At 41.8% G+C, this 18,816-nt stretch overlaps 1 protein-coding gene across 1 annotated transcript in view; it reads left to right on the top strand.

Annotated features, from left to right (window-relative positions):
* Nucleotides 1-18,816, top strand: part of LOC126267870 (hemicentin-2-like) — a 778,179-nt gene that overhangs the window by 598,197 nt on the left and 161,166 nt on the right. The window contains exon 7 of the mRNA XM_049973180.1: nucleotides 11,109-11,253. Coding sequence (XP_049829137.1) covers nucleotides 11,109-11,253 — 145 coding nt within the window. The remainder of the gene's footprint in view (nucleotides 1-11,108; nucleotides 11,254-18,816) is intronic.

Genomic DNA, 18,816 nt, shown 5'->3' with positions numbered 1-18,816 from the left:
GGTCCGGGACACGTCTTCTTTGCTGTCATTCCCTTATATAGCTGATGGTTGCCCATATTCACAACTGCGAATACTTTACACGTATTTCGTAATGGCTGTAGTCGGGGCAGTGCCTGTTCCTTCAGAAATGCATGCATGTCCGAAGGAAAATTGCATCATAATTTGGAATAACAAAGATACTGAAGCACCTAATGTTGAAAACCAAATGGACTGATAAGGAATGAGGAGGGCCTCCACAGAGTCGGTGAACAAAGGAACACAGGGAAAATGCTGATAAGAAGAAGGGACAGGATAATTGAAAATGTGTTAATGCCTCAGGGAATAGCATTCGTGGTACCACAGGGAATTGTAGTCTGTAAAAAGTGTAGGGGCAGACAGAGATTGGAATACATAAATCAAATATATGAGGACGTCGGGTACATATTTTACTTTGAAATGAAGAGGTTGGTCACAGTTTCCGTATATGCAATGAGGCGCATGGAACCAGTCAGAAGAGTGTTGACTAGGAAAAAGATATCCGTTGCTGCACCCATGCAAAGCATAAAAATTATACCTCACTCTAATAAACACCAATTTGATTAACAAAATAGCCCGCTACACATAGCAGCAGTGCAACGTGTGCTAGGCCATCTTTACATACAGTGGACGCAGTACACTGATCAAATGGCTCTGAGCACTATGGGACTCAACATCTGAGGTCATCAGTCCCCTAGACTTAGAACTACTTAAACCGAAGGACATCACACACATCCATGCCCGAGGCAGGATTCGAACCTGCGACAGTAGCAGCAGCGCGGTTCCGAACTGTAGCGCCTAGAACCGCTCCGCGACCGCTGCCGGCAGTACACTGATCAGCTAGAATGTTATGACCATCTACCTAATAGCCGTTATGACCAACTTTGGCACGGATAACAGCGGCAACGCGTCGTGACATGGAAGCAATGAGGTTTTCGCAGGTCGCTGAAGAGAGTGGGCACCACATCTGCACAGACAAGTCACCTTATTCCCGTAAATTCCGGTGGACGTGGCGATGAGCTCTAACATGCGAGATGTGTTCGATAGGATCCAGATCTGGTGAGTTGGGGGGCCAGCACAGCAATTGAAAACTAGCCGCTGTGTTCCTGGAATCACTCCATCACACTCCTCGTCTCGTGCCATGACTTATCACCGTGTTGAAAAATACCATTGCCGTCGGGAAACATTATCGTCAGGAAGGGGTGTACAGGGTCTCCAACGAGTGTACGAAACTGCTTGGACTTAATGTAGCCATGCACGAGCTCTACTGGACCCATGGATGTCAATGTGAATGTTTCACAGAGCACAATGGAGCCGCTGCCAGCTTGTGTCCGCCCTGTAGTACAGATGTCAAGGAGCTGTTCCCCTCAAAGACGATGGATTCACGCCCTCCCATCGGCATTATGAAGAAGCTATCGCGATTCATCACACCATGCAACGATCAGCCATTGCGCCAGCGTCCAGTGTTCATGGTCACGTGCCCCTTTCGGTGGCAGTTGATGATGTCATCGTGTTAACAATTGCACTTGGATCGTCGGCTGGGAGGCTCGCCGTTGGGAGTGCTCCGTGCACTGCCTTTTCAGATGCACTTGTACTCTCGGCAGCATTAAAATCTGGTGTTAGTTCTGCCACAGTTCGCCATCTGTCCTGTTTTATCAGTCTGTCCAGCCTATGACGTCTGTCATCTGTAATGAGGGGTGGTCGCTCAATCCCACGACATCTGGACGTGGTTTCACCTTGGTTTGGCACGTGTTGAAGAAGATCATCATAGCACTCGTAGAACATCCGATAAGTCGAGCAGTTTACGGTGGTGGTGGTTGTTGGGATGTTTAAGGGGGACTAAACAGCTAAGGTCATCAGTCCCCCTGCAGTTTACGGAATGATCGTGTTGAGCCCCTGGGCCATCATAATCTGCCCTCGGTCAAGCTGAGATAAACTGCGAGCCTTCTCTATCCTACACAAATGTAGCACGCTGACTGATATTACATGCACCATGCGTGTATCTGACTACAGTCATTTCACGCCAGAAGATACTGCTATCGCCTGGACGTGTTAATATTGATAGTAGGACGGTGGTCATAATAGTCTGGACGACCAGTTTGTATATAATACATATTGTATGTTATTTAGCTATTATAAACTTATTAATGTTTTTCTAATTAAAGCCATCTGTAATCTAAATTCTTTTAACATTATAAGTAGGCTATTTGTACTAGGAAAAGGGGGAGCAGTTTCTCATCAAAATTATGTGCCACTTTGTTTGCTGATAATGGTAAATATAAGGCATTGTTAAATATTTGGTACAATTTTGTCTTCAGGCAAACAACGTTTTTATTTTTTTGAATGTGTGTGTGGCGGGGGGGAGGAGGGGGGGGGGGGCAGGAACTGGACATTGTACAACTTAATGCGACATCACAAATGAATCTGAAGTAAAGTTTGAATTCTCCAACGTAATAAGAGTCTCATTAGACTTGAAGACATGGAAATTGTAATTTTAGACTGATAAAAGCTGTGAACCCAGTGACAGGCAGTAGCGGGAAGCCCTGCATATCTGTGAAAATACTTCCACAGCAACAGTGAAAAATTTGTAATATGAAGTTGCCGTCACCTATACCATAACACGAAACATACAAAGCTGAGTTACAAAAATTCTATGATGTCGTTGCAGTCGCTATGCTAACGTCTCAGCTTAGCATCGTTGTACCACTCGCCGAGCATTCAGTGAACCTATTTGCAAATGCAGTGAGGCGTAAGTCGTCAGACTGAACGAACAGACGAAGAAAGGTGACAGCAGGACACGAATGACGCTGATCTCTAGCAACGAACAGAACCTGTGGTTGCGAGTCATGGGATGGTTGTAGACGGCTCAAGGAAATATGAATAAACGGAAGTATTGAGGCAGACCTCTTCGTTTTGGACTTGTGCTCGAACGGAGGCTGCTGAAAGATGAGTGGCCTGCAGGTTCATCAATAGCCTCAATCGCAGTAAGGCGTGGGGCCTAGTGCTCAGCCAACAGAAGTCACGACGTCTTCTGAGAACGACTTTCGAGCCCGATGGTAGAATGACTTCCGAGCCCCACGGTGGTGGCAGCGTTGTGTAACCGGTGTTCCCGCCCAGCATTCCGCGGTCGCATCCTGCTCCCCCCCTCCCCCATCCCCTCCCTTTTCGATCTCCCATTACTCGAACCGACGAGTCGCGAGGTCGGGTAATGAGGGAAGATATGGAGAGCGACAAGAGTAGAAAGGAGGCGTCATGGAGCAGGTATCACTTCAATGCGACGCAGATCACACTGTCGAAATATCGTGTTTCGTAAATGACTCCACCTAGCTGGACTTCCGAGAGTGAGACTAAGAGTTGATCTGCCAGGAAAGATTACAAGATACCGAGTGGGAATTGCAGTTGTCAACAGGATGTCAGTGACTAACTGATGCAGCTATGTTTACATACAAGACACGCAACACTTACAGTCAGCATTTCACAGCTATACAAATGCTTTCAGCACAGAGCATGTACAGCGATAAACTGGGATAAGAAATGAAACTACAATTACTCTGTTGCTATCCATAGTGTACCACAGCTCCCTTTTGGATATGTCAGCTTGAGCAAACCAACCTTTCACGCAATGTAATAATGATTTCCGACTGGACCAAAGGAGACACAGTTACATCCCCATAAACTCAGGCACAGAAATGAATCTATTGATCTACAGATAATATAATGATATTAAATTCGCTTTTATAAATCAGTTCGGAGAGTCAGTTCTCACAAAATTACTAAGCGTTGTTAATGGGAGAGGTTTAACTACTTGCGGTATAGAAAATCTTGGCCTTGGTTAACCGTAATTTTATTTGTTTTTCTTGAGCCCTCACACGAAAAGACGTTAAGCTACACATTAATAAGAATAGCACGAATATAAAACAGACATGACAAATATTGAACACTGAAACGATTTAACTGGATGTGAGGTCGACTGAACAAGGCCTATAAGTAACAGATAAGATGTGAGTGACCATCATTTAAACAGGAAATTCTCAAATGCATAATAGTTTGAAGGGCAATGATCGCTGCTGTTGTGCCATGAAACAAGATGTAGATCTGACATACAAATGCCTGAAGCTGCTAAGTCATCGATGTGTACTCCAATAGGAGACAAGTTATTGAGTTATATTTTTCAACCATCTATAAAAGAATGGAATCGAAAACACCTAATCACAATCCTCCCATGATAACCCACACTGCAACCTATTCTCACAAGAATCGTCAATACAAAGTCCAGTATACTCTGTGGCCTGCTGATGGCACCAGTTTGTCAATGGCGATGTAATGAGTTCATTTTCGAGACAGCAGAATGTTGATCTCCTATGTCTCCCACCAAAATCTGTTTCCCTCCGCATCTCCCGAGCCAGACTGTCATCTTTCGCACCTCCAGCCTGAGTCCCCAAAAAGCTTAGATCTCCTCTCTGCTCTGCGCCGATGTCTCCACAAATGCTCTCCTACCAAGAGAATGGCATGACCAGTAACTAACCAAATGGTCCAACACTGCATCTACCAGGTACCTTGTAAGCCACCCCGTGAGCTGCCCTCCAAAATCTGAAATTTTGAGAAGTGAAGTTCTCAACTCCCACGTAGCTGACTTTTTTCAGATTACCCAACAAATGCCTTCCCCCCCCCCCCCCCCCACAATGAGTAAACTGAAATTTTTTACCAATAATTGCCGCACTACTTTCCCATTTAAACAATGAAGTGAGAACATTTCTACCAGCCTAGTTCCCTTCAGTTTCCTCCGAAGTCAGAGATACCCATTTGCAAAGCAGCTTATTTTGTTTTGGCTTGGTTCTGCGACATTGCCCGCCATCCCTCCACCTATTACTAAGATTTTTAGAGGGCTTCCTGACTGCATAGCGTGGAGCCTGCTCTTCTACAGAATTTTTTACATGACTGGTGCTATGGTAGACAGTACGGTCTGTCCAGTAAAGTTTACCTGCTGATCAGCGTTCAGGATATTTACCTCTACTCGGAGCGGTTCAGTTCTGAGCAGTTGCTCTTGCTCCCCACCTCTCCTGGGTCTTAGCCATTCTCGCGATTGGCCTCCGCTTAGTGACTGTTGTTGCTCACCCAAGAATCTGCAGAGTTATGCAACTAACAAAAAAAAATTCTAAAACTGGTATTAGTCTTCACCACTGCATTTATTAATTTTTTTCTGTCTTACTCGTTTCGGCCTTAGACATTTCTCAAAGGCTCAGATCATACGCAATACATTCACGTGTAAAACCTGAACTGAATTTGCCAAACCTGTGCACCTCACATAATGAGATATGAGTGCTAACTAATGACACCATGTAAGGTAGACCACATAGTTTGTATCCATGTTTGACAAATCGGGAGTAGGTTGTACACACGAATGTATTACATACTCTACCGCTCATTAATGTCAGTACACCCTGATATTTCAGATTTGCAACACAAATCATACGTTATATCTCACAAAATATAATTATATTAGCTTCCACATCATTGTATATTAATTTCATCAAAGTGTCATCCTTTGGATTTAATGACTGCCGCAAAAACTCGAGGTATGCGGTCAATCCATTTTCGTAGGTATCATGAATCTATATGGTTCCACACATCCTTTACAATATTGCAGAGATATTCTTTGCTGGATATATTAACTTCCCTGATACATCTGTCCTCTTCACCCCGTAACATTTCAATGGGATTACAATCGAGGCTTTGGGGCGGCCATACGTTAACATTCAGTACTTTCCGTTTTCCCTTTGATGCAATGAAGTTCATACAGTATACCGACCGATGGTTTGGGTCATAATCCTGTTGTAAAGTGAACCCTTTCCCTATTAAGTGCAATCCACTTCGTATTGTGTGGTACTGAAGTATTCGGTGATGCTGCTGCTGACCCATACATCCTTCTATTTTCAAAATGTTACCAACCCTATCTCCGGAAAATCATCCCCAAACGATAATAGAACCTCCACCGTGTATAACTGGGGGTAGAACACACTGCTGGGCTGTCATTTCCTCTGATCGGTGAATAACATCTTCGTCTACTCTTCCGATGTCAAATTACGATGTTTTCTCGGTCATTCAAGTATCTTCTGTTTATTAATTGGCTTTATAAGGGGTTTTCTTGCTGTGACACATCCTTTCAAGCCGATTTCAGTCAGTCTACTTTTTACTGTTGCAAAAGATATTGCTATCGTGTTGATTTCTACCAATTCTGAACGAATTTGGGGCGCTGTTTGGAATCTATTTCTCTTACTGGTAATTCTGATGTGTTTACCACCACTTTTAGTTGTTTTTCGAGGTCATCCTGATCGTGGTATGTCCTTATTGCTACCTGTTGTCTTCTGGCGGTGAAGGGTGTTTTGCACTCCCCATATGGGGCACACTGCACTGTATCGCAATCTGGCGAATAGACAAAACTGCCTGGATAAGTGCTTCAATTGCAGCAAGTTTTTCTACGGATATCTACGCTCGTAGAGTCATACTAGCGATGTGCTCGCTTCAATGTCGCGAAGGAACTGATGTGCAGGAACCGCATTTTATGTATCGTAGCAATGCTTGCCTTTCTGTGCGGGCATCACATAACCACAGGGAAAAACACAGGTGTACCAAATGCGGCGTCCGTCTGCATACAGGTAAACAAACATATCAGATAGATACATAACGTTGATGTACACAGCATTGTTTGTTGGATGCTTTTTTTTATCTCGATAACCAGAAACAAAAATGATGACATGTGTACAACTGCTGTACTATTCCTTTGCTTCCTCAACCGTATCACGGTATGAGACATTATCTACAGAGAACTAGATATCATTTGTAGCCTGTACTGAAATTAATGAGTGGCAGTGTGTATTTTGAACCGTTGAGAATGACGTTAGGTTGAAACGCTCAAGCCACAGTAAACTAAACTAATACGGTGACCGAAATTAGATCAGTTTTTGCGTGCATTAAAACTGGTCGTTAAATCTCATAAAGCACTTATACATTTTGCTAATCAGCTTTCCGCTCATGTGGTACGCTTGTACCGAATTGCGCCGCCGCGAGTGCTAGCGAAAGTTGGAGCGAAGATGGCTGCCGTTAGCAGTTCCAAGCATGCTCGATGTGTGTTGTGGCTTGAAGAGATATCTTGGCAGCCTTTGTAACCTCCTAGACTGAAGTTAAGTATCAAGAATATAGCGTACAGTTTACGAAAGAGGGCACACCGTCACACTACTTCTCTTATGGCGGGGATTTCTTGAGTATCCGCTTTCCAGGTAAATGTATGGCCTGATATTCGCGAATTGCAAGGCACCCACGTTCACCGAACCTGACAATTCTTGCCTTTTCGGGATTCATCAAGGATACCAGGTTCGTTTCACCTTTTCCACCTTCTCCACCAGAGCCCACAGCTATGAGTTTCCTCGCAACTGAACTAGTCATGGCCTGATGTGTTGCAGAGAATTTGACAAGAAATCGTACAATCAATGGAAGTGGCGTTGAACATTTTTCAGCTCAAGATAAAATACTTCATAGATTTTGATACAAAATGGCATCAAAACAGTGTCTGTAAGTAAAATAAATAGATCAGTATAAGTTTTCAAAGTTTTAATGTCATTTTAGCTACACCCCTTACTTATTGAACCGCTCCCACTATGCTAAGAACAGTTTCTTTGGATTCGTTTCAGTTCACATGGGGATATCAGAAACGTTTTTAGGAAAACTTTTATCGCCCTAGGAAGCATATGTTTCGTATCAGTCTGTTATACTGGGGGCAAATATTCATGAGAAACAGAACTAATCCAAGAGAAGCGTAATGGAATCTTAAACATTGTCGCTATACATAAATAATCCATTAGATCGAATCAATTGCAGCATCAGTTTGTTTACTAACGATGGTGTTGAATATGGAAAGGTATATTAGGCCAATCATAAGGAAATATAGATGTAAATACTCACTTTTTGTAATTAACTTCATTTCTTTTTAAGTGTGGATAGAAGCAATAGGAAGTCGTTATGTTCATTTTTCAGACAATTTCAACGCTTTCTACAGATGATTGTTAATGGAGCTACTAGGCATAAGCCACTCATTTAATAAATTTCACAAAATACCTCACAAAAGTCATTTGCTTCGTCGATCTTCTTCCTCAATAGAAAGAACGTGGTCATAGCTATTCATTACACAAAAAGTTTTATTCATCCCCTTCTCCATGTCACACTTACATCTCTATTTCTTCTCCACATTTGCTTAAGTTAATACTGATGTCATACATTTCTGTAACACGTCATTACCCACATTTGACAAAATTTAATGAAGAAATTTCTTAACGTAGTTTTAATTAGACTGACATTTCCAGAATACCATATATTCTTCACCATAATTATTACAATTTTTATGTATTATGCACATTGTAATGATTGCAAAATAACTTCGTGTATTACATATTAAACAAATTGTAATGTAAATTTCCCAAAGGATGAGAGGTTAAGTACAAATGTCTGCCTGAATTCCTCACCGGGCCAGTTGAAATAAAGCATAAATTAACGTTCACAAAATATATTTTCTCTACTTTTCTGGATCTTTACCACAAAACGCTCTTTGACTATCAATCTCCAATCTCGAATCAGCGAGTTGATTAAGCAGGAAATGCGAGCTTTTTCAGTGTGAGTGCGCCTGAACAGTGCCTCACCAGAAGATATTTTTGTTTGTTGTACCGCTAGAATGCAGCTAGAACCCCAACTTGTGTACTGCTCAGCCATACTCTCCACACGTAGAAATGTGAATTTCACAAGAAAATTGACATTTTAATATTGTCTAATCTTCTGCGTTCTTCGTTAGATGCATTGGAAGCAATATATCCATAGTGTCGTTGACGTTGGGCCTGTTACAGTTAAATGACCAGCCCTTACCATCACCAATCGTGGTCTTACCATGTTTGTGTCAAATGTAGTTGCTATTAACGTAACCTAGAACTATATAGGCTGTACGACCCGTTTTGAGTTAAGAGTCACGTTTAAATTACATGGCGATAAAAAGATCTGAAATTTGTTCATTCTTTCGTCTTTTAAGGCTTAGTTTCCTATTACACCAGATATTAAATTCTTGGCTACCTGTTTGAGAAACGCTCCATTTGTGACTACCAGTAAAGCGCTGGAAACGATGGTGAAGTCCATCGTGGACACATCGCAAACAATAACAAGAGCAATAATAATAATGTTAATTATAATAATGGAATTTAGTCACCCTTTCATTATGGTCTACAATTACAGTATAAGGGCATATCGCTGAGAAAGAGGTAATCATTATGTAGACAATGCAACATGGAAACCCCTTCTGGTCTTATGTACAAATACAATGAAAAAATGTTCAAATTCGTGTCATCACTTGACTTTCGTATGTGGGCACACACACACACACACACACACACACACACACACACACACACACACACACACACACACAGCACTGACGCCGTATAGAAAACTTTACACGTATTTCAACTCACTAAATTATAATTAATTTGCAGGAAGCGCACTTCAACAGCTGTCTGAATGCACTAGAAAAGAGGAACAGCAGCGGAAACGTTATTTATCTGAGAGACATTGTGAAACACATCACATGCATTCTTTATGAAAGAGGCACGTTTTCCTTAGTGGGAACTACTATATACTCTTAGATTTTATAATTCCAATCAGGTGTAGGCATTTTTTCCAATTGTTCTTGATTGTTTAGTTATAGAGTATCTATATAAAGTTATAAGGATACCGATGCGCTATAGGACTTGTAAGAAAAATATTTCTTACTTCTAGTTCTGTAGTTGTGAAATTTCCTTTTTAAAACACAAAATTCCCTACTTGATTAAAGGTAAAACCCAGTTTCAGTTATACATTAAATTTCAAATGTCAAAAAATGTTCTTGTATAATTTCATATCGGTAATTCCTTTTCCTTATTCTTGTTGTTCGTTCTTGCATCTTAAGAGACTGGCGTGTAAAACTTGTATTGCCTCGAGAATGTAGCACCATTCAATAACAAGCTATCCAGTTTTCATAGTACTCAAGACGTAGAGTTCTAATCTCACAAGAGCCAGTAAGTATTCTTAAGACATGCATAAATTTATGCAACCCTTTGTTCAATAAAGTCTTGCTAACTAAAATACTGTATGTTGTGGTTGGCAGGAGAGCCAACACCGTGTTACTAGAAGTGGCCGAAAGGCACGCGTTTTAGCTGACGCAGGCTGGCGTGAGCTCTGGAACAGGACAAGGAAATAAGACTTAAGAAATACGGACGTAGCTGGTGGAATACTTAACATTAATCCATTAATGACGAACGTCGCTCTTGGCATTACGCGATTCACAGTATCAATAGTAACTGATAATGGCGCCTTGCTATGTTGTAGCAAATAACGTAGCTGAAGGCTAGGCTAATTATCGTCTCGGCAAATGAGAGCGTATTTAGTCAGTGAACCATCGCTAGCACAGTCAGCTGTACAACTGGAGCGAGTGCTAGGAAGTCTCTCTAGACCTGCCGTGTGGCGGCGCTCGGACTGCAATCACTGATAGTGGCGACACGCGGGTTCGACGTATACTACTGGACCGCGGCCGATTTAAAGGCTACCACCTAGCAAGAGTGGTGTCTGGCGGTGACACCACACCGTAAAGTTCGTTTAAGATGGTTGCTTAATGTTAATACATTTAAATAGGATTATTTTGTTACCGGCTTCTCTTCTAATGTCTCTGAGTGCACACATACTATTTTGTTGTCTTTTAACGCCTTAAAATTGATTCTAAACCATCTTTCAGAACTATATATTGATTTCTAGAATTTTGACACCATCGTCGGTGCATTGTGTACAGATTTGTTATGGAACACAAGCTGTTCACAGACATGTGTCCCAAAGGCTGTGCTCATTGATAACTTCATACTCCGAAAGTTAATTTACGTCCATTTGCTCTTTGACTGAACTTGGATTAGGGTGCTCTTCCCTAGGCGTAATTTCAACCCTATTGGTTTGTGTCTCTCCATGTTACTTTAAGATCAGGCGAAATCTGGTGATCTGAGCCAAACGTAACTGAAGATGGACTTTTGTTTCAGACGTCGGTGGACGGAAACACGACGACGTCGACTCTTTCTTTCGTGCCAAGCAAGGAGGACGACGGCCGCTTCCTCGCTTGCCAGGCTGAGAACCCAAACGTCTACACTGACGTGCCAGAAGATGGCGCCAAGCTCACCATTCACTGTAAGTAAAGATACCTCAGGACCTGTTGCAAGACTATCAGTTTGGCTGTAGGAAAGCTGGATGCACCCACAGAGGAATTTGATGATGGAAAATGGTTCATATGGCTCTGAGCACTATGGGACTTAACATCTTAGGTCATCAGTCCCCTAGAACTTAGAACTACTAAAACCTAACTAACCTAAGGACATCACACACATGCATCCCCGAGGCAGGATTCGAACCTGCGACCGTAGCAGTCCCGCGGTTCCAGTCTGCAGCGCCTAGGACCGCAAGACCACCGCGACCGGCTTGATGACGTAAGCAGCCGGTCCTAGTGGCCGAGCGGTTCTAGGCGATTCATTCCGGAACCGCGAGACTGCTACGGTCTCAGTTTCGAATCCTGCCTCGGGCATGGATGTGTGAGGTCCTTAGGATAGTTAGGTTTAAGTAGTTCTAAGTTCTAGGGGACCGATGACATCAGATGTTAAGTCCCATAGTGCTCAGAGCCATTTGAACCAATTTGGTGAATGAAGCAAGACTTAGGAAAAATCGGACACTTTCACACGATTTGTGGATCTACTAAGGACATTCCACATCGTAAAATGGTCGAAAATGTTTCAAATTAAGTGAAAACAGTAGGGAAATAGAAGTATTACGAAATGCGTAAATGCAATTATTTCTGTCTGATGATCACTGTTCTTCTTTAACAGCTTAAAAGTGGCCCGTTTTATGGAGTGTCACCAATCTCTAGATCATTTTGCCCAGTTACGCAGCAGTCAGGGCAAGAAAACACTGACATATTTTCAGCAATCGAAAGAAATATATTCCTTATAGTAAGGTACACAAATAACTCACCTACCGACAAGTATGACGAGTGTTGATAAAATGCATCGTATGTACGGGGTGTTCAAAAAGCCTCTCCGCAGTGCCGTATGATTGTTAGCCGTGCGTGCCGTATGCCACAGTGAACGTATCGAAATGGAACTCAGTGCAATACAAGTTATTAATTTATTGAACATTCATTTTTACTTACAAATTTCACATTAAATGTTGAAAGGTTCCCCCCTGTTGTTGAATACACAATTCAACTTATCTAATCATGTTTCCAAACACAAGCTCTAACATTTTTTCTGTAACAGAAACAGCGAAAGTGGATATTGCAGTTTTCAATTCATCGATGGATTTTGGACGGTTTTTATAGTAAGTTGCATTCCCTGCACCCCAGAAGAAAAAGTCAGGCGATCATGGAGCGTGGAGGCCAAAGTCCCTGTGAAATTAGGCGGTCACCAAAAACATCAGCAAGCAGTGACATTGAAACGCGAGCTATATGCACGGTTGCACCATCTTGTTGAAAACACAAGTTCTCCTATGAATGGATATACAGAATATCACTGTAGTATAGTTGTGCATTTATTGTTTCGTTCAAAAATATAGGACCCACAATCCGGAGTCTAGAAGTTGCAATGCTAACTCCTATTATCACATAATGAAGTGGTTCCTCATGATACAAAATGGATTTGCAATACTCCACATACAAGAAATTTGCGAGTTCATGTACCCGGATAAATGAAATCACGCCTCATCAGTGAAAAGTATTTCATTAAGAATATCCCAACCATTTTTGAACCGTAGACAATAATGCAGTCTCTTGCCATGATCACTATTTTTCAGTTCTTGGGCGACTGTCACTTTGTATGGCAAAAGTTCTAATTTTTCCCTTACAGCTGTGTGGGCCGGTCCGACACTAGCATCGATTTCCTGGGCGAGTTTTCATACTTACTTGTTTGGACTCATGGTCGTTTTATCGGAGATATCGAGTAATTTATACTCAGACAAATCGCTTGGGCGACCACTTGTCAGTGCCTCTGTCACTGAACCAATACTTCGAAATTTGTTAATCGAATCTCGCACAGTGTCGCGATGCGGGAATATTGTCTCCGGGAAAATTGAATTAAATGTTTGATGAACTGAAACTGTGTATTTACCGCCAGCTTTGAACACTTGCTCGAATAAAAACAAACGTTCTTCAATGTTTACCATTTTAACAGTCACAAAAACGAAACAAACGAACTAATTAACTAAACTTAAACGTTCACGTCAACACGTAACGACACACACTAATGAAACTACTGACGCTGGCTGACATAAACGAAACAGGGAATTTTGGGATAGTCCACCAGAACGCAAGTAACCCGGCAGGCGAACAATCAGACAGCACGCGTGGCTAACAATCATACGGCAATGTGGAGCGACTTTTTGAACACCACGTATAAGGGGCTGCTGAATCTCTTGAATGAAATGAACAGGAAAAGAGGGCATTCATGTCCAAAATAGGTATATTGGTGTTAAACACGGTCTTAATTTGAGTAACAAATTTCTGAGACTAAGATTGGACCATTCTATGGATATTATTATCGGTCTGAGGGAAATCAGGGAAACAAGATAGGATAATTTGTCTCAGATGTGACGCTACAGAATAACGTTAAAGATACGTGGATTAGCCGGCCGCGGTGGCCGAGTGGTTCGAGGTGCTTCAGTCCGGAACTACACGACTGCTACGGTCACAGGTTCGAATTCTTCCTCGGGCATGGAGGTGTGTGATATCGTTAGGTTAGTTAGGTTTAAGTAGTTCTAAGTTCTAGGGGACTGATGACCTCAGATGTTAAGCACCATAGTGTTCAGAGCCATCTGAACCAACCATAAATGGAGTGGTGGGATAATATAATAATTGAGGAGGTTCTCTACAGAATTGGTAAAAGAGGAACATGAGGAATATATTGACAAGAATAAGAGACAGAACTATACGATATGTTTCAGACATCAAGGAACAATTTACAGGGGCTACGCTATTTACAGCTCTGAAGCTCAAGATTATCCAATCTTGAAATAGGTCCATGTACGTGCTAAATAGTGTACATCAGAACTAGGGTTGGAGAACATTAAGGAAAACAAAGGGAAGTTGGACCCACATATTTCGCCACTTGCTGCTTCATGGAATACACCTTACTGCTTAACAATAATATTATAAATATTATCATAAGAAAGCTTTGTCAAAAGAATCACATCGCTCACAAATCTTGAAAAATCCTTAACAGGCTCAATTCATTTCAAAAAGTTTTAACAATTTGTGAGATCAAGAGTAGGGCCTGAAATCGGAAGTATACAGTTCTCAAAAACAAGAAAGAAGTCGCAACAGCTAGGCATGGCTGCAAGCGGGTTCGACGAACAACTTTATCAGTAAAATGAATAACAATAACAGCCACTAAATGTACTAACAGATTCCAAGCTCGGGTAACACGGTAGGCACGAGGATAACGCCCATTCAGAATACAGAAAGCGTAAGAAGTCACGCCACTGACTTTGGCTTTTGGAAGCCCTTAACAATGTATAAGCCTTAATAAAAATCCCTGAAGCAATAAAATACGCAATCCCCCTAAACACAGACAAAACTGGGAACGAATACAATTTAAATGTGTCTCCCAACTGGTACACACAAACACACAGAAATATTCACAACGACCTTTAATTAACATACAATTGCCCAAAATGCAAGATACGCAGGTAGGACGTTCAGTACAAATACGTTCAAATGGTTCAAATCACTCTAAGCACTATGGGACTTAACTGCTGAGGTCGTCAGTCCCCTAGAGCTTAGAACTACTTAAACCTAATTAACCTAAGGACATAACACACTTCCATGCCCGAGGCAGGATTCGAACCTGTGAGCGTAGCGGTCACGTGGTTCGAGGCTTTAGCGTCTAGAACCGCTCAGCCACCTGGGCCGGCTGCAAATAAGTCTTCCAACTGTTACACTCCTGCAGAAACGTTGATGATGACTTTCATAAAAACACATTTGTTCAAAGCACTAGCTAAGTTTTGAGGACACGCAATTTAAATGAAACTCCCGACTGCTACACACCAGCAGAAACGTTGACAATGACCTATAATGTATAAAAAATTGCCAAAAATTCAAGGTAAGCTGAGAACCACAGCAAACCGCTATCACAGCCGACAAGGAACAAGCGGCCAAGTTTCACAATGAGTGCAGTTACCTAATGTCTGTGAGTCAAAGGGAAGGCTGAATAGTTTGTACTGATAAGTAAAGTTCCTTAAAGGTAAAACTCTCAGAAGTAGCAATAGGGGCGCAAGCCTTAAATGAGTAGTTAAAGTGCAGCTATAGCAAGGAGGAACTTTGGGATTGCAGAACACGCTTTAAAATAGGGCAGACTGATGTTCCCGGTTAAATGGCCACGCTCCGCCGTGGCACCCATCCAAGGATCAACTTTACTTAACTTGAGCCACCACGACGCAGCTGGTAGAGGCACCAGATTATGGGCCAACCCGGACGCCGTGTGACGATGGAAGCAAAGCAAACACGTCTCTGCTCCGGGCCTAGGGAAAATGAACGCGCCGTCCACTACCAAACCTACCCTGCTAACATACCGAGTGATCAAAAAGTCAGTATAAATTTGAAAACTTGATAAAGCAAGGAATAAAATAAATAGAGAGGTAAAAATTGACACACATGCTTGGAATCACATGGGGTTTTATTGGAACAAAAAAAAAACACCCCTTATTGCTGGACGCGTGAAATATCTCTTGCGCGCCTCGTTTGCTGATGATTGTGTGCTCAGCCGCCACTTCCGTCATGCTTTGCCTCCCAGGTCCCCAGACCTCAGTCCGTGCGATTACTGGCTTTACGGTTACCTGAAGTCGCAAATGTATCGTGATCGAACAACATCTCTAGGGATGCTGAAAGACAGCATCCGACGCCAATCCCTCACCATAACTCCGGACATGCTTATAGTGCTGTTTACAACATTATTCCTCGACTACAGCTATTGTTGTGGAATGATGGTGGACATATTGAGAATTTCCTGTGAAGAACATCACCTATGCTTGGTCTCACTTTGTTATAGTAATTATTGCTATTCTGATCAGATGAAGCGCCATCTATCGGGCATTTTTTGCACGTTTGTATTTTTTTCGTTCTAATAAAACCCCATGTCATTCCAAGTATGTGTGTCAATTTGTACCTACCTATCTACATTATTCCATGATGTATTCAGTTTTATAATTTATACTGACTTTTTGATCACCCGGAATACCAAGAGCGAACAGTAAACTGCGCAAATAAGGCTACAGACAATATTGTCTAAGCTGTCGAAAATCTCAACTGATTGAGCAAGCGACTGCACCTACAAGTTATAATCTTAACATTCGTTTAAAGTACTTGTCACTTAGAAGCGCTGATGCAATGATTCAGGGATACTCATCTACAAAGGGTGCTTTGCCTCCGACACGGACCATGTTACAAAAATAATTTCGTCCATTCATCTTATAACAGAGAGTACACATACACTTGCACTGCATATGGCTTGGATTACAAATTGCGATCAGTTACACTGACCGATGATCACACACAATCACTCTTAGGTGCGTTCATATTATCCAAGTACCCAAAAATAAGAAAACAACACTTAACTCAGGTGTGAAGGAGCCGTCACTTTCAGGATGCCAGCGTGGTGTTTCTGCCTGTAATCGGCACAGGCGGTCTTCGAGGTGCAGTAAAATTTCAGCTTGCAGAGTAGGCCAGTAGCTAGCCAATCAAGGTGTACACAATATCTGCTGCTCTTCCCGCAACTCGCCGCTACCAGTCGTTTAGGGGGGAAATCACATTAGGAGGCTGTTTGACACAGACTTCTGGGATATTCTTGGATGGGAAGAATTCATTAGAATTTAATCAAATTTTACATCATTTTATTCATATTTCTAACAGTTATCGTGAATTTTTGTGAATACTTTCAGCCAAAAATAAGAAGGTTACGCTGCGGTGTCCGCTGAAGGTTGTGAGTATAGTTCTCCAATTGCGTGCAGTGTAGCCATTCCGATTTTCATCTGAAATCAACTTAACGTTAATAACTTATTTTCTAACAATATGAACTTCATTTCAGGTGAAAATAATGAAAATTAAAAATTTTGCAGTCGTTGGAACAATTTACTTCGATTTCACGATTTTTTCTCTAATTATGCACAGAAAAATACCCTTAGAATTATGACATCATCTTACAATTTGGTTCATATAATTCGTAATTTTATAAAGAATCATATTGTCAATTTTCATTATGATCGGTTCCATACTTTTTGTGTTAGTCTGCACGCAAATGCGAGAAAGTTATGTCGAGATAAACGTGTTTGAAAAATAAATTCCCGAAAACTAGAAATACAAGGATGTCAACAATAATGTACACTGCTTACCGATTAATCTGAGATTCCAGCACCATGTAGTAATCCTCCTTCTTCCTCACAGGCTTCGTTTTGCACTTTCAGCAGTGCTTTCGGAGCTTTCCGACCTTCCTTCGATTCCAGTGACGATTAATAGTTTAGACAAGAAGAGAATAGAAGCTTTCGAAATGTGGTGTTACAGAAGAATGATGAAGATTAGATGGTTAGATCACGTAACAAATGAGGGAGTACTGAATAGAATTGGGGAGAAGAGAAATTTGAGGCACAAATTGACTAGAAGAAGGGATCGGTTGGTAGGACATGTTCTGAGGCATCAAGGGACCACCAATTTAGTATCGGAGGGCAATGTGGAGAGTGAGGGACACCATGAGATGAATACACTAAGCAGATTCAGAAGGATGTAGTTTGCAGTAATTACGAGTACATGGAGATGAAAAAGCTTGCACAGGATAGAGTGGCATGGAAAGCTGCATTAAACCAGACTCTGGACTGATCACTACAAAAACAACAACAAACTATTTTATCAAAAATAGAAATGCACTTTTAAACTAATCAAGAAAAAGATTTATGTAAAACCATTAGGAAAGGTGACGCTTCGATCCCACTGCAATTTAATACGATTATAGACTTGTTGATGACCAAGGTATTAGTTAATAGTGGTTACAGAGTAGGGAACGAAGAAATATGAATCAATTGTTATGCTGACGATCCAGTTCTGCTAGCAACAAGTAAAGTTAACACACATAACCTTTTACATATAGACTGAAGCGCCAAAGATACTGCTGTAGGCATACGTATTCAAATACAGCGATATGTAACAAGGTATAGGCGGCACTGTGGTCGGCCACACCTATATAAGACAACAAATGTCTGGCGCGGTTGTTAGATCGGTTATTGCTGCTACAGTGGCAGGTCATCAAGATTTAAGAGAGTTTGAACGTGGTGTTATAGTCGACGTACGAGTCTTGGGACACAGCATCTCCGAGGTACTAATGAATTGGAGGTTGTACTGTGCGACCATGTCACGAGTGTCCCGTGAATATCAGTAATCCGGTAAAACACCAAATCTCCGACATAGCTGCGGCCAAAAAAAAAGATACTTCAAGAATGGGACCAAAGAAGACTGAAGAGAATCGTTCAACGAGACAGAAGTGCAACCCATCGGCAAATTGCTGCAGATTTCAATGCTTGGCCATGATCAAGTGACAGCGAGCAAACCATTCAATGAAACATCATCGATATGGTCTTTTGGAGCTGAAGGCCCACTCGTGCACCGTTGATAACTGCACAAGACAAAGCTATACGCCTCGCCTGGGACCGTCACCACCAACATTAGAC

Source organism: Schistocerca gregaria, chromosome 4, assembly GCF_023897955.1.
Source record: "Schistocerca gregaria isolate iqSchGreg1 chromosome 4, iqSchGreg1.2, whole genome shotgun sequence".
NCBI classification, from domain to species: domain Eukaryota; kingdom Metazoa; phylum Arthropoda; class Insecta; order Orthoptera; family Acrididae; genus Schistocerca; species Schistocerca gregaria.
This window is presented reverse-complemented; position numbering and strand designations above follow the sequence as displayed.